This window comes from Dryobates pubescens, chromosome 12, assembly GCF_014839835.1.
Source record: "Dryobates pubescens isolate bDryPub1 chromosome 12, bDryPub1.pri, whole genome shotgun sequence".
Taxonomy (NCBI): domain Eukaryota; kingdom Metazoa; phylum Chordata; class Aves; order Piciformes; family Picidae; genus Dryobates; species Dryobates pubescens.
Window position 1 is genome coordinate 17,644,439 of NC_071623.1, and position 15,124 is coordinate 17,659,562.

The 15,124-nt window shown below is 41.9% G+C and overlaps 1 protein-coding gene across 3 annotated transcripts in view; it reads right to left on the reverse strand.

Moving 5' to 3' along the window:
• SLC37A1 (solute carrier family 37 member 1) overlaps window positions 1-14,914 on the reverse strand; it is a 35,853-nt gene extending 20,939 nt beyond the window's left edge. Inside the window, exons 1-10 of one of the 3 annotated variants that reach the window (XM_054165923.1) lie at window positions 14,785-14,914; window positions 13,554-13,633; window positions 10,962-11,223; window positions 9,313-9,394; window positions 8,354-8,480; window positions 6,451-6,529; window positions 5,552-5,687; window positions 4,010-4,086; window positions 2,934-3,100; window positions 2,180-2,217 (exon numbers count right to left, since the gene is read on the reverse strand). In XM_054165923.1, coding sequence (XP_054021898.1) covers window positions 2,180-2,217; window positions 2,934-3,100; window positions 4,010-4,086; window positions 5,552-5,687; window positions 6,451-6,529; window positions 8,354-8,480; window positions 9,313-9,394; window positions 10,962-11,017 — 762 coding nt within the window. In that variant the 5' untranslated portion in view covers window positions 11,018-11,223; window positions 13,554-13,633; window positions 14,785-14,914. Of the gene's footprint in view, window positions 1-2,179; window positions 2,218-2,933; window positions 3,101-4,009; window positions 4,087-5,551; window positions 5,688-6,450; window positions 6,530-8,353; window positions 8,481-9,312; window positions 9,395-10,961; window positions 11,229-13,553; window positions 13,634-14,784 lie in introns of all 3 variants that reach the window. The other 2 variants (XM_054165922.1, XM_054165924.1) reach the window with 2 other exon arrangements.
• Window positions 14,915-15,124: the final 210 nt, after the last annotated feature.

The window sequence follows — 15,124 nt, forward strand, 5'->3', positions numbered from 1 at the left end:
ATCCTTCCAATGCAAAAAACTTTTCAGAACAAAACTAAGCTATTTCTGACGCTCAAATATAGACGGGAGTTGGAAGCAGTCTTGGGCATACATTCTCCAAACTAAACACCACCCAAATCCTTTGGGCCTGGTAAAACAGGTTTTTTACATTTTATCTTGCAGAAAATGAGGCTCTTGTCAAAAAAGTGATTTCCCATAACCTATGGGGAAGAAAATCCATTATCTAGAAACAAGTCATCCACATCTGTAGTCAGCAGCTCATCAGAGGGAGAAAAATTACTTTTCTATTTGACTGTCAAAAATAAGATTTACTGTGTTAAGGAGGAAATATCTGGGGAAAAAGACCTAGACTGAGAGGCTGCACATTTAATACTTGGCATTTCTTTCTCCTTCTCATAAGGTAAAAGCTGCAGCCTGGTGTATTTTAAATGCACAAGGACTATGCCACGGGAGTTCAAGAGAACTAAGTTTCCTGGAAATACAAAGTCAGGATGAAGGAAGTTCCTAGAACATAAAGACAGGTCTCAATAAATATGCTGCAACAAACATGTTTACCTATGAATGAAAAAGATACAGATAGGAAAGACGACAAGCAATAAAGCCAATTCTAAATCAACACATTTAAAAAATGATGTTAAATCCACTCTCTATCTTCCATTATGAAAGTGCAGCAAGGCTTAATAAATGCACACTGACTTCTTGCTTGCATTTGTCATAGGTACAGCCTATGACAAAGGCACAGATTAGGCCTAGCATTTTATCATACTCAAATATTTGTTTTGAAACAATTGTCAGATTGATAAATCAGAGCCAAGGTGAACACAAGCAAATGAAGCCAGAAATTGCTGAATAACAAATAAGAACCCTGCATTCAGGGCTCTGTGCCTGCCTCTCCATCTGTGCTCCTGGACATCACCACTACAAACTCTGTTGAAATACTGGTCTCACGATCGTGCTGCAAATAAACAGCAGACCGAATTCACCCAAGACATCACACAGAGATGAATCTGACCCATAAATCTTACTTGAAGTCTACCCTACATTCTTCCCTCATGCTGAGCATTTATTTCAGGGGTGCTTAAACTGGTTTCATTCCTCCACAGAGAGGTTCTATTTTTGGCACCAGCTGGCAGAGCTGCCTGCACCTAACCAAAACTCCTGTCCAAAGTGACCTACTACAGCCTAATGAGCAAAGCAAGTGTATATGGTTTTTAGTATCTTGGAAAAAAAGATTTCTAACTGTTTGCAAAAGAACACAAGTTGTGCAGGTTGTCACAGAAATGACAGTAAGGTTTGTGGATGTCAGCATATGGAATAGGGAAAGAAGTCATACCTTTTGCTCTGGAGAGCAAGGTTCCAGGAAAACATTTCATTTTCTGAGTCTGGGGGAAAGGGTGGTGAATAGAAGTGGGAGGGAAGCTCCTAAAATACTTAAAATTTTGTTTACAATATCATGGCAAGTAGATATTGAATGCCAAATTTTTCCACAGCAGCTCCTTGAGACATTGAAGCTACATACTGCGTACAACCCTTTGGTTATGCTTTCCAGTTAAAGTGCATTTGAAACAAATAACAAACATTTAATGCCACTAAGTTTAACAGCATGTTCTGTAAACATGATGCTATAGGCATTAAAAACAGTGGCTGAAATGCCCATGAGAGCATTTCAGAGCTACATAAAAGCTAAGGAAGAAAATTCCTCAAGAGTCTGTATAAGTCACACAATATTTCTATACTTGACAGAAGGTACTTTTAAGAAATGAAAGAATTAAATTACAAGTACAGAACACATTGTAAGCACACCTTATCTCACAGTAACGACCTGAGATAGGAGTTTCAGAGACCACTAAAAGTATTCAGAGGTTTCATCAGGAGCACTTCAAGAGGAGAGAAAAAAATAATCCATTAACTAATACAGACAAGATAGACAAGAAAAGTCACCTAGTTACTAATCAAAATGAGAGCATTTAAAGTGTAAAAAGCCATTGATATGAAACTATTAAGGGAGTGTTGAAAAATCAGCAGTCATCCCTGTACAATCTACCTGTGAGATTTGCATAGTTCACACACACCTCCACATGGCACAAAAGTGGCACACAGAGTATCTCATTTCCAGAACTATCAAAATAAACATGTGTATTAGGAAGCAAAAATCAAAATAGAAGAAGTATTGACTTACACTGGATGGTGTGCAGGAGCAACTTACATCTTTAGGATCTGAAATATAATACCATGCATAGTTAATAGTGAAACCAAGCATAATGAGTATGTCTTAAAACACAAGTAGTCTAATTTACTGACAATAAACCAACAGCACAGACAACACAGAAGTAGTTATTGTAGAAATGTGTACCTGTAGCTTTAGAGAAAAATAAAAGAGTGCTCCATGGTACCCTTCCTGTCCTAAGTTCTGGGAGTCCAACTCATAACAGCATTTGAATTACATTTGCAGAAATGTTTACTGCCCAAGATAGGACAGTCACAGTAAAATAAGCATCCATACTAATACACGAGTCTACACAGGGTCAAGGCAGGGCATTCCTTTTTCAGTGCCAATTCAAAGTGACAAAGCTTGGGCTATCTGCCAACTTCTGTATTTCATAGTACAGAATATGGATGGCATGGGTTGAATGATAGCATAGATTATACATTACAGCCAGGTGGAACTTTCTTCTAAGATACACTTGAATAATTTATGAAGACAAGGAACCAACAACAAGGCACTGAACTGAGTTCTGAAGTGTCACTCTATTGGGTATGCCAGTCTCAGTGTATAAACTCTTTAGACATACAGAGGTTCTTCTAGCATGAAGTTCTTTAAGTACCGGCCCAGCATGAGGAATATACGTTGCACAGGGTCATTTAGCTTAAAAGCCTTGGTTTTCTTCACCCATAATGAGCCCTCTATGGTTTTATCCCATAACAGCACTTACGTTCAATAAGAAACAGGAAACAAACAATCCCCATCACAGCAATGATAACACCAGGCATCACGAAGGAGAGACCCCAGCATGTTGACACCCAATAAGCAGCAATTAAAGATCCCAAGATATTTCCCACTGAAGTGTGTGAATTCCAGACTCCCATGATCAAGCCTCTCCTGCATTTAAAAGAACAACATAAACGTTTCTTATTATTCCAACAATCAGCATCACCATGTTCAGAATTAGTGGGGGGTGGGGAGATTTAAAGACAGTAACAAAAAGAAAGGTGAAATCAGTTGCCATGTGTATTTTCTAAAGTTAAATCTTCACATTTCTCTAAATGTCTTAGAAGACATTACACAAAACCAGACTATAGAGTTACACCCTGACAACTGCACAGAAACACAAATGGAAGCACCAGAACTTCCATACTGAAATGGCATAATAGCAGTATTTATTAAAAGTGGGCTTAGACAATATCAAACTAAATATTTACCACAGAAAACTGTTGTGACATGAGAATGAATATTTTAAACAGACATATACACTAATCAGCCTAACAAAGGAAACTCTTCACAATCATAGAATCATAGAACATTAGCGGTTGGAAGGGACCTCCAGAGATCATTGAGTCCAACTTCCCTGCCAAAGCAGGGAAGGCTAGGGCAGGCTGCACAGGAATGCATCCAGGTGGGGTTTGAAAGTTTTCAGAGAAGATGACTCCACAGCCTCTCTGGGCACCCTGTTCCAGTGCTCACACTGTAAAGAAGTTTCCCCTCATGTTGAGGTGATACCTTCTACATTCAGGTTTGTATCTGTTGTTCCTTGCCTTGTTACTGTGCACCACTTAAATGAGATTGGACCTCTCCACTTGACATCCACCCTTCAGATACTTATAGACATTGATGAGATCCCCTCTCAGTCTTCTCTTCTCAAGACTAAACAGCCCCAGGTCTCTCAGTCTCTTTTCATAGGGGAGATGCCTAAGTCCCCAAATCTAAGACAGGTATTTAAATTCAATATAATATTACAGTCCAGAATGTATTGATTTGTACTTCCAAGACTTTGGATTACGTATTATTTACCTTCCTTTTCCAAACCAGTTGCCAATACATGTAACAACGCTCGGCCAGCCAGTAGTTTGCACCAACCCATTAGCTATCTGAAAGTACACAGAAGCCATAATAAATAAACATACCCTATAACAAGTCAGGTTCCTACAGAACCCCTGCCAAGTGCTGTATTGGAAAGAGGAAACTCACAAAGATGCTTTGGATTTGGAATTTTACTGGGGAAGGGCAGGGTTTGAAAGCATTTTTCCCCCAAGAATAAACAAGTTATGATGGTTTGCGGAGACTCTCCAATTATTTGATGATTTATACCACAAAAGACTGCATTTCAGTCTCATGCTTATTAAAAACCACATTGCACTGAACAGAGAAACAAATTCCCCATACTCAATAACATAATACTTTTGTCAGTTTGAACACACAGCAAAGCATGTTTGCAATCAAAACAGAAAAAAACAGCAGAAAACTTGAGGAGGTTGGAGAAATTAAAGCATTAACTGTAAGATGCTTACCAGACACCTGTAAACAGAGGACAAACTTAATTTACTAAACTCAGGCTGAAGAATGGAGTATTTCAGCCTCTGTGTTGCACAGAGCATAATCCTAATTCATCTCAACAGCTAAAATGCTCCCTGTCTAGAATGACACATTTAAACAAAGACCACAAGACAGGAATTCATATGTAAAATGAACACACAATGAAACAACCTCATTATACCCAGCAAAACCAATTAGGCTGGTGATAGGAGAACATCCTTGGTATTACAGGATTCACTGACCAGACCGAGCAGTGCAGCACTGGCAGAGTTAGTATAGCTTAACCCTAAGGGACCCAGCCTGTCTTGGAAACAAGGTTAAGCCAGGAGTGCTGGATAACTTGGTGGAATGGTTGTGAAAGCCTGCAGTACTCAAGTTAGTACCACTGCCTGCCATGTTGCACAATCCCATGCAAACATGCCAGCAACAGAAGTGCTACTACAATGACACAAAGAAAGCAGCAATGCAAGGTGCAGACCTGTCCAAAATGACACTGAAATCCTAACCGTTATGCTGGTCCTGACCATTTAAGCCAACGGTAAATATTCTTGTGACACCTGATCAGATGTACAAGTGCTCTGAAAAATCCCAATGAATCCTGTTACAGAAACTGCTTGTTCTCAGCCACCAATGTGGGAGACTGTTCCTCACTAGCAGCATAAATACAATTTTCCTGCAGAGAAAGCCAGGATGTGTCACTCAGGTCCTGGCAGGCTGACAAAAGTAAATACATTTGTTTTAAAACTCGCCCACATTTAAGCTTGCAAAGATTTGATCATTGATTTGACACATACTGAAAGATATTAATTTGTTTTCAAAGTTTTTTTCCCCACCAAAAAAAAAAGATCAGAAATAAACCCAGAGCCTATCCACTCTATCATTTTTGCCTGTTATCAACAACGACGACGTATGTCAGCATTTACATCCAACAGCTAATCACTGTTTGCACCTGAAAAACCAACAATACAATGCTAAAGAGCACCATGGAAACTCAGAGCATCTAAATAGCATCATGCCTACCTGGGCCATTATGTAAAACCACAGGTTATGTATATTATAGAAATAACCCAATCCAAACATTGCCGTGAAGAGCCCGCTGGCAAGCATCCCAACTGTCAGGTAGTAGCGGATAGGTAGCCGTTCTCCTATTATTCCACTTGGAACATGGATGGGAACAAAAACAAAGGCAATCATTAAAAATTAAATCATATCCCAAGTTTTCACAAATGAAAAATATTGTGTTGACAATTCTGGTTGAGGAGAGGTTTTCCTGGTCACTCCTATTTTCCTTCACAGAAGCGAATAAGCACCTATACCATGTGACAGGGAGATAAAACCAACAAACATTTAATGCTCACTAATTATCAACCACTGACACGGCACAGCCATCTTTCAGGGAGATACTCACCTGAAGCACATTGGAAGTCATTAATTTACAAAATTTATAGCCATTTAAAATGAGACTTGTCTCCCTTCCTAAGGATTCTAGTTACAAAGGTTCTGGGTTTAGTCAATAAAAAGAAGCATCTCCAACCAGCAGCCAATAGTGCACATTTTAAGATAGGTTTGCTATCACTTTTCAGCCAGGACACTCAGTTCAGTCTATGTGTGCAAGTTGGAGACTGATCAAATATCTCAGCATACATTCCCTCACATTCCACATGATGGAAAGCCAGGCTGGATTGCTAGAAAGCATTCCTACACAAGGCAGTCAGGACAGGTGCAGGTAAGAAGCTTTCTATACACCAACAGGTATCATTCCACTTGGGAACTTGGGATGACATGTTTTTTCTCCTCAGCAAGCAAGTACTCATTCTTTTCACCAGAAACATCACAGTAAGAAAGGACACTATCTCCAAAGTAGTACAGCCTCATAAATTAACAGAGTTAAAGCAGGCTTCCAAGAGTGTGAGGTTTACCTTAAATACATTCCAACTGCGTATGCACACAGAAACGAGTAATCCAGTGCTCCCAGTAACTGTTTGTAGTTGTTCTTATCTAAGAATGATTTTCAAAACAAATGATCACTTTAAATGTACTAATAGTTTCCCAACCATTGTTACACATTACAAGAATGTTAGTGAACATTCACTGACATTACACCTTCAATAGCAACTTTTAGACTTAAGCATGCATTTTGAAAAGCATTTTATTTAACCAATGAAACCACTACTTAGTCTGTAGCATATTAGGAAAATGTTGGTAGACCCATTCTTAATTCCACTTTACTCAAAAGAGGATCTTGGAAGAGAAGAAACATCAGTTATTTAACAAGGTATCATTTTCTTATAGGTCCTTAGGTAAAAGAAAATCCAGACTTTAAAAAGTCACAAGATGTGTTGCAAATATGCAAGGACCTAACAGCCAAAATGGTTAAACAAGCTATCATATAATAGGCTTTTAGGAATAAGCTTTATAGATATATATAAATAAATAAATTAAATGGTTGAAGTCTTTTGCATTTTATAATGGCACAGATACAGAGGTCATGTTAAAAAAAAACCACAACAGAGTTCTGCTCTGTACAGCACATGACCAAAATCACAACTAAAATGGGACTTGCAGGCAAGATGGAGAGAACAGGAGGGACACTACTCAGATAGAAACACCAGTCTCAGGAGGCCTGAGTTCATACCAAGAAAGGCAGTGTGTGTATTTTCAAGAAGCCACAACTCCCATTGACTTTACAGTCAGTTATTAAAGCATTCCTTCTTTCAGGGTCACTCTCAACTCACTAGCTCTGTTTCCCAAAAAAAGAGCTGAAAGAACAAGTCTAGAGTGCCATCCCAAAGGGGTAGCATTGCAATAATGTGTGCTTATGTAAAAAGGAGGGCACTGGAGCTCAGAAGTATCCATTAAGAAAGCAAACTAATGTTTTAGACAAGCAAATTCAGTCTCACTTTGGTCTAGGGACAAGAAACAGCAAACAAGTTTAACTGCATCCAAATATGGTTGGAAACCTCTGGGACTAAATGATGTCAGTAGGCTGATGGCCTTGCAGCAGGCAGTTAACACAGTTTTGTCCATAGAAACCCAGGGCTCAGATCTTTAATTATGTTTGAACAGAGTGGGACTTTTTTTTAATTGCTAATTAAAGACTAATTAGAATGGATGGCTAGATAGGCTGGACTGGCCTATTGACAGAACAGACCATTCTACTTCACTTAAGTTCTTGGTAGTGATAAAAGTGTCAAGGAATGAGTCAAAATCTCTATTAAATTGAAATACAATTAAATTCAAATGTAATGGTGAGTAGGCAAATATTTTTCTATTTAACTGAAAGGCCAGGTTCATAAGCTATTCAATAAGCTGTCAATTCTATTCTGCAATGAAGTCACCATTAAAAAGAATACTTTTCTTCTCATTCTGGCAGATAAAGACTGTGAAAAGTTCCAATTTAGACAGACACCAAGTAATTTCATGTAAATGATTGCTGGACCTTGGAATGAAAACAGCAGAAAATTACAATGGTTTATTTCAATCTTTACCTGTGGTTTTTTCCCCTTAATGTAGACATTCTAAAGACAAATTTCATTTTCTGACTGAAAACTAATCTACTGAAAACTGATAGCTATAACAGGTAAAATAATGTCAGTTGTTTGAAATACTTTAAGTAGGAAAGGCATCATAAGGTAAGCCCCAACTTAACGTTCTTTGGAAAAATCAGTAAGAACATGGAAAACAAAACACACCTCCCATACACATCTCCTGAATCCTTCCACACACAAAGAAGAAATAGCAAGAGGCAAATAATCTAATTGTGAACATCAGATCATTATTATGAAAGAAAGCAAACAAAGGAAAGAAACAAACAACCCTTACCAAACGGCTCCCAACCACACTGAGAGATATTAGATGGCTTTTTGACAGGCTGAATCTGGGCAGCATTTTCTTTGAAGGAGTTGAGTTCAGCTTCATGTGAAACAGCACAATGCTTATGGAGCTCTCCCTGATATGGAAATTTGAAAATGAGATTTTCACTCGTGACTGTGAATCCACATACAGCAACTGACTGAAAAATGCTAGCTCCATAGGAACCTGTGTCAAACCCACTGAAACCTGTGAAATTGTTAGCCATTATTAATTGCTATTTTGCTGGGTGAGGCCACCATTACCTTACATAGCAATTATGTGGTTGGAAACAACATGGTGTAGTGAACTGGTGCTTCTGATACCACAGAATGTCAAAATTCTTCCCTAACATCAAGCTATCTTGCCAACTATGACTCATCAGTCATGTACAATACAGCTGTGGGGGATTTGATTTGTGTTTGGCAAAGTTACACAGGCCAAAGATTAAACTAACAAACCTAGAAGTGTATCATATTTTGCCACCAGCCTCACTGGGAGCAGTCACAACTGCACAGACAACTTCGGCTACGGTGTTCAACAGTGCTTGGAACAGCCTTGTCAGTGGAACTTTACCACATTTAACCCATCAGGAATGAACAACTTCTCTCAAACACATGAATGTAAACCTGTGCATTCTGAAATATCTACAATTTGATTATTTTACATGCTTTCACATATGCTACTTGACATAGCTTTTTCAAGTCTTAAGTCTAAAGGTAAGATGTATGTGCAATATTCTAGGTGTGGTCTTGCTAAAGTTCATCAATTAAACATCACTGTGTACTAGCTTTATCAGCTTTTCATCTTTTAAACCATTCCAAGTTAAACTTTAACACTGCCTTTCACAAAAGGAAATAATGAAAAAGACAAGTACTTCCGTGTGTGATGGTAATAGAAGGATGTTTAAACAAGGACACAGCCTCGCTTACCTTAACTATACTAATAGGTTTCCTTGATAAATGGAAGCTGGCATACAAGAAGAAAGTGAGGGAGAAAATGAAGGCTCTATACCTACAAGGTAAAACAAAGAGTATTTGAAAATTATTTCATTCAGGTTTACTTTTAGCACTAAGTTACAAAAAACATTACACAAGACATCGGTAATCCTGCAATAGTGGAAGATAACTTTTTTAATGTTCTCCAACAGCCTGAAGAACCACCCAAGCAGTTCCACCACTTAACATCTGCTCTAATCTAGCTTCGGGAGGGTGCTCAGTAGCACACAGGTATGGGCAGGAGAACACAATACAGCAGTAGTCTGGAGTCCACAGTATTGATCTGCCTTGTTTACAGCCTTTCCTTGGGGGCTGTAAACAAGGCAGTACATTAAACATACTGACAATCAGATTTCACATTTCACTGTCTCATGGGGTTTTCTGGCTCTGTAAATTGTCAGTCTGTGAGTTATTACCTCTTTCCTTCCTTACTGCTTTTAAGATTTTGCTTTACTTCTGCCTTCCTCAGTACCCACAGAAATCAGCCATTTCTAGACAGGGATAGGGAGATGGACAATGAACTTGTACTGTCAGCTGGTGCACAAGAACATAATAAACAGCTTTGAGACTGAGTCTTCCCTTGTACTTCACTGGCATCCTCGGGTCCCTCTCTGCAGTTCATCTGAACTAAAAGCGCAACTCCAACTCCCTGTCACTCCAAGTGTTACACAAAGATCACAGCTGGATCTGTTCTATTCTCTACTTGCAGCACATTTCAGCTCTTTCAGGAGGATAGTGTTTTAACACCACACCGAGATCAGTGCCTATCTCCTGGCTCCTTCTAGTCTTGATTTTCAAATTAAGATCTATAAATAAAAGTATATATAGACATAAAAAGATCTGATATCACACATCCTTTTTCAATCACCTTCTGCCTTATAAACTTTTACATTACAATTGTCTTGTTTTGTAGTTCTGGCATATTCACAGAGGCATTAAAACAAGTGAGTTGTCCTAACTGAAAACACCCTCACAAATAACGACACTGAAATGACTTTGCCTTTGCTGCTCTACTAGACAAAGCATGTGATTAAATTGCTCAGATGGGAAGTGCTTGGTCTTTCATTTGTTATTTTTCTGTTATTCACACACAATTGACTCAGAAAGCACAAGAACTGAGGCCATCCAGCTTCTGGGATTAGTTTTCCTACAGCAAAAGGGTTTTAGGGTTTGTTTCACGGGGATTTTTTTGTGTTTTATCACAGTCACAAGAACTAAAACATGCAACTGTAATTCTAGAAGTCTGTATTACACATCAAATTTATGGGGGAGAAAATACACTTCCTGTTAAGAAAAGAAAGCTAATCTCAAACACCCCTCCCACCCTAGAGTCTGAAAACCCAATAATCTCACATTTATCCCTTCAAATGCATGCCTTGCAAACAAAAAGACAAAAGGCTTTATTCTCTAGCACACTAGACTAGGAAGGGTCTGTGTGGGTTCTTCCAACAATGTATCTCACTTTTTGAATACCAAGCAATGAAAAAAACCAAAAACCCAGAAAGGCAACAGCATCACCTCCCCCAAACACAAACTCACATCGTCCAAAACAAAGACCACCACTGTAATAATTCGAGACTTACCACTGATCTCGTGAAAATGAAGTGATGAAGCGAATCCCGGGAGGAAGCTGAGCCATCTACTCTGCAGCTGGTATCAAATTTTAGGTCACACAATTCTGCACTTGTGACAATGCAATCTGTTCTTCAGAATGTGTATCAAAGTTCCTCCCAAAGCGTGCGCTGGTAGGCTGATAACAAATGTGGAAGATCTGCAGCTGAGTCGATCTCCCCGTCACTTGTTTGTCACGACGTGGCAAAGTCTTCACCCTGCCTTTGTTAATTGCTGATCTTCAGATAAGAATATTTACTTATCAGTTTCCCTGATCAAGTTACTCTAATATTTTTCTAATCATAATATTTGAATCAGCAATTATCTAGTTCAGAGACAAGTAATTACCATAACTAACCTCCTAGACATCAAAAGTGTAATGGAGAATTTTAAGCTACCATAAATCACAGCCTGTTCTGAAGCCTACAATGTATGATCTATTTTAAGAACTCATCACTGTATAAAGCAGAGTGAACACAAGAGAAAGATGCACTTAGAACATGATCCAAAGCCAGATGACACCAAAACACTCCGCTCGCCTCAGGAAGACTGCAAATTGGCAAGTCCTCACCTTACAAAGATGTATTTTAACACATCAGAAACATTCCTGACGTTGAAGTTTGTTCGGAAATGACTGCAATGTTTCAGCCAAGAACAGAGACTCCTCCAGTTTGAGAGTGGGTGCTGCTGAACAATGCTGCCAGTAAAACTTGACCAGCACTCCCTCTTCTGCCCGATTTCCCTTTCCCAGTATCAGCACTTGGAAAAGAAAAAGTTTTTTCACTGCTTGAGCTCCCTACACCAGCTCATCCAGCTCTCAGAAGAAGGCAGGCTCACATGCATACATGACGTGCAGGGAACAGACTCCAGCAGCATTGATTCAGTTTGGTTTTAGTGTAGATTTCCTCCTGTTTGTTCAAACTTGGGCCAAAGTCCCTTAAGAGAAAAGGATGTACACTACCCTTCAGCACTACTGCAACAGGAACTAGCTGCACTGTTATTTCACAGTAAGGTTGAGCCAACAACTGTCAATAAGATGATAAAAGGCACTGTAGACAAAAGGTGTGACTGCAACTCATGCATGCAGACCGAGCTTCCCTGTGACCCAACAGCAGAGCGTGCTCTCCTGGTGAACAACAGAAGGTGACCTTACGAAAAACCTCCCTTGAAGAAAATACACCTGCCAAGACCAAGGGTTCGTCTTAACCTGGAAATTTTAGAGGCTGCCACAGGGCAGGCAAGGGTGTGAGCCTCACTCCTCTCATCTTTACTGCCACATCTGACTACAGAAAACAAGACTGTTTCTCATCAGTCAGCTAAATTACACTGCCAGGCAGTATCTGCTGTGTCAAAGCTAGAAACTTGAAGGCTTCACAATCCACCCAGGCTTTTTTCCCCAGGAATGGAGGAAAACTATCACCTCTTCACTTAACAAAATATCCCACCAAAAGATCAAGGCTCTGCTCCGTTATGCTAACACATTTTTGTTGTATCTTTATTTTTTCTCCCAGTGTCTCCATCGAGCTTGACACCTCCCTCCCTTAAGTGTCAACTGACTTGATAATCTAGTTTGTCATGTTCCACCTCCTTCCTCCTGCCCCCGGCCCTGAATCAGACAACTGGTTGTGCAATCGATCAGCAAACCCCATAATCATTCCCACCTCCTGAGGTTACAGGTTAGGGAAAGTGCAACCCCACACTCCTCCCCTCTTCCACCCTCAGCTGTAGGTCCCTCCCTCTGCATCAGACCCTGTAGTTACACAGCAATGGTTCAAGTGGTTGATCCACCACAAAACCTGCCCTGAGAAACTATTGATCCAATAGAGAATATAAATTCACTCTGTGGCCACAAAATCACTATGCAGGATGAATTTAAAGTAGGAGGAGCATAAAGGCAGGGAGTAAAAATGGGACTGTCCCTTACAGCCATGGCTAGCTAGTTAGGTCAGCTGAACTCTCATCTGAAACCAGCAACTGCTTGTCAGTAATGTCTTGTTCAGTTGACATGAGTTGTGGATAACTCCAGTGGGAGCTCCAGCTTTTACAGAAAAAGAGGAAGGTCTAATAGGCTGACAGTAGCAGTGAATGTTTGATCCAACAGTAACAGATCTATTTTGGGGTGATCCCAAATCCCATTTCCCCTCTCTCACAGTCATGCCAAACACTGAAACTATTCTTTAACTGACTACACTAAGTAAGGTGACACAGATATCTACTGGAAAAAAAACAGCCAGCAAAGAACAAAAACTTGAGCTCATAAACCTCTATAAAGGTTCCTTTAAACATAATGGTGTAAGACAATTATCATCACAAAAGTGTGTTTAACAGGTTACTATTTAACAGCTTTAGAATAGGAAGACTTCACACATCCTACAAACAGTTTCAATGCTAAGTGGTCAAGTTAACATTTCCATTTTACTAATTGAAGCCCGAGGGCAAGCTTCAATTCAATCACTTGAATTAGTATGTTCTTTCATCTTCACCAACTATTGTTATCGGACTGTAAATACTTTCACTACCTTCTTGTTGTATTGCAAAGCATAAAGCAGTATTCTGGTACTTACTTTGAATCTATATTTACCGTTCAAACTTCTTATTGCTTCTTCAAGCTTTCCACCGCACTGGCTGAAACATAGCTCCCTCCCTGTTTCAGGAATACACAGCCATTTGTGACTGGCCTTTGCCACTGCAAATACTGCAAACCTTGGCTCAGCTGCTCTGCGCGCAAGGGAGATGGAGTAGAGCTCCGGTCTGTCCCCTGCCCCATTATGCACAGCTTCCCTGGAGGGCAGGCATTAATTCTGTGCATGCAGACAGTGGGCAATACAAGTCCTCATCAGGGTATCCTTAAAGGATTCAAAAGACCTTTAGACACATGCAGATCAAATGTATTCTGCGCTCTGCACCTGAGCCACAGACTGCGAAATCCATCAGCTTTGGCCCTTGAATGGCCATATGCCTTCCACTTCATACAGAAAGCAAACAGCAATTAATCCTGCCTTAGCAACAGGGGACGAGAGTCCTTGTGAACGCACACGGAATCCGCGCCTGGGTCCCGGGACCCCGCATCGCTGACCGCGCTGCACTGGGAGCTATCGCGACACGAGATGACCCCTTGGAAGCCCGGGCAGCCACTCTGAACTCGAGTCCAGGCCAAGCACAGCACGACCTCACCCCGTAGTCCTGCGGGGCCGGGCTAGGAGCATGCAATGGGAAAGTGACAAGCACATGCCTCTCCCTGGGCAGGCCTTCCACAATGACACGAGGTGCTGTGGCCTCCAGGTGCCCCTGCTCGCACCCCACGAAGGTGTCAGGCAGAGCGATGCCAACCGAGGGCTGATCTCTGCCCCTCAGCTACAACTGCTCATGGGCTCTTGCATGCAGCCGCGCACCCTTAAAGGCAAAAGCCTACGGCTGCTCCCACCGCTAACAATGAAACCTAGAGATGCCCCCAAAATAATCCTCCCCGGCTATGGGGCCTGATCCCGCCGCCTGGGGGCGGACGAAGGGTGTCTCGGGGCAACCCAAGCCCTAGAAGAAGTAGAACGGAGAAGAAAAGACAAAAGGTGAAGAAATGAAAAGGGAGAGCCGAGAGCGGTGATGGCCAGGAAGGTGAACGCCTCAGCTGCCTTCCCAACGCCTACCAGCGGGCAGTAAAGGGCCGCCGCCCCCCTCCGGAGCAGCCCTGCGGGAGCAGGGGCCGCCGCACAGGCGGGAAGCAGCGGCGACTCCCCCGCTCCGCCCCCGCTGCGGGCATGGCAGGTGCACGGCCGCCCCCCCGCCCGACAAGCTCACCCGCTATAGCTGCCCTTGCCCTCCCGCCGCCGGTAGCTTCCTTCTTCCTGTCTGGCCTGCGCCGGGCGGGCGCGGCTGCGGATCACCGCCCGGCCGCGGGAGCTGCGCGGCGGGACCGGTCTGCCAGGGCCCCTCCCCGCCGCGGAGGAGGAGGGCGCCCGGCAGCGGCTGGGCGGGCCGCGGCACGGTTGGGCTCGGCGGGCAGTTGGGCACCCCACGGCCGGCCGTGGCGGCTGCTAGGAGCCAGGGCACAGGCTGGCCCTTCCCGGCAGCGCGCCCCGCGGAGCCTCTGCGCCGCCTCTCAGGGTCGGAGAAGCCTCTGAGGACTCCCCGGGCCTCG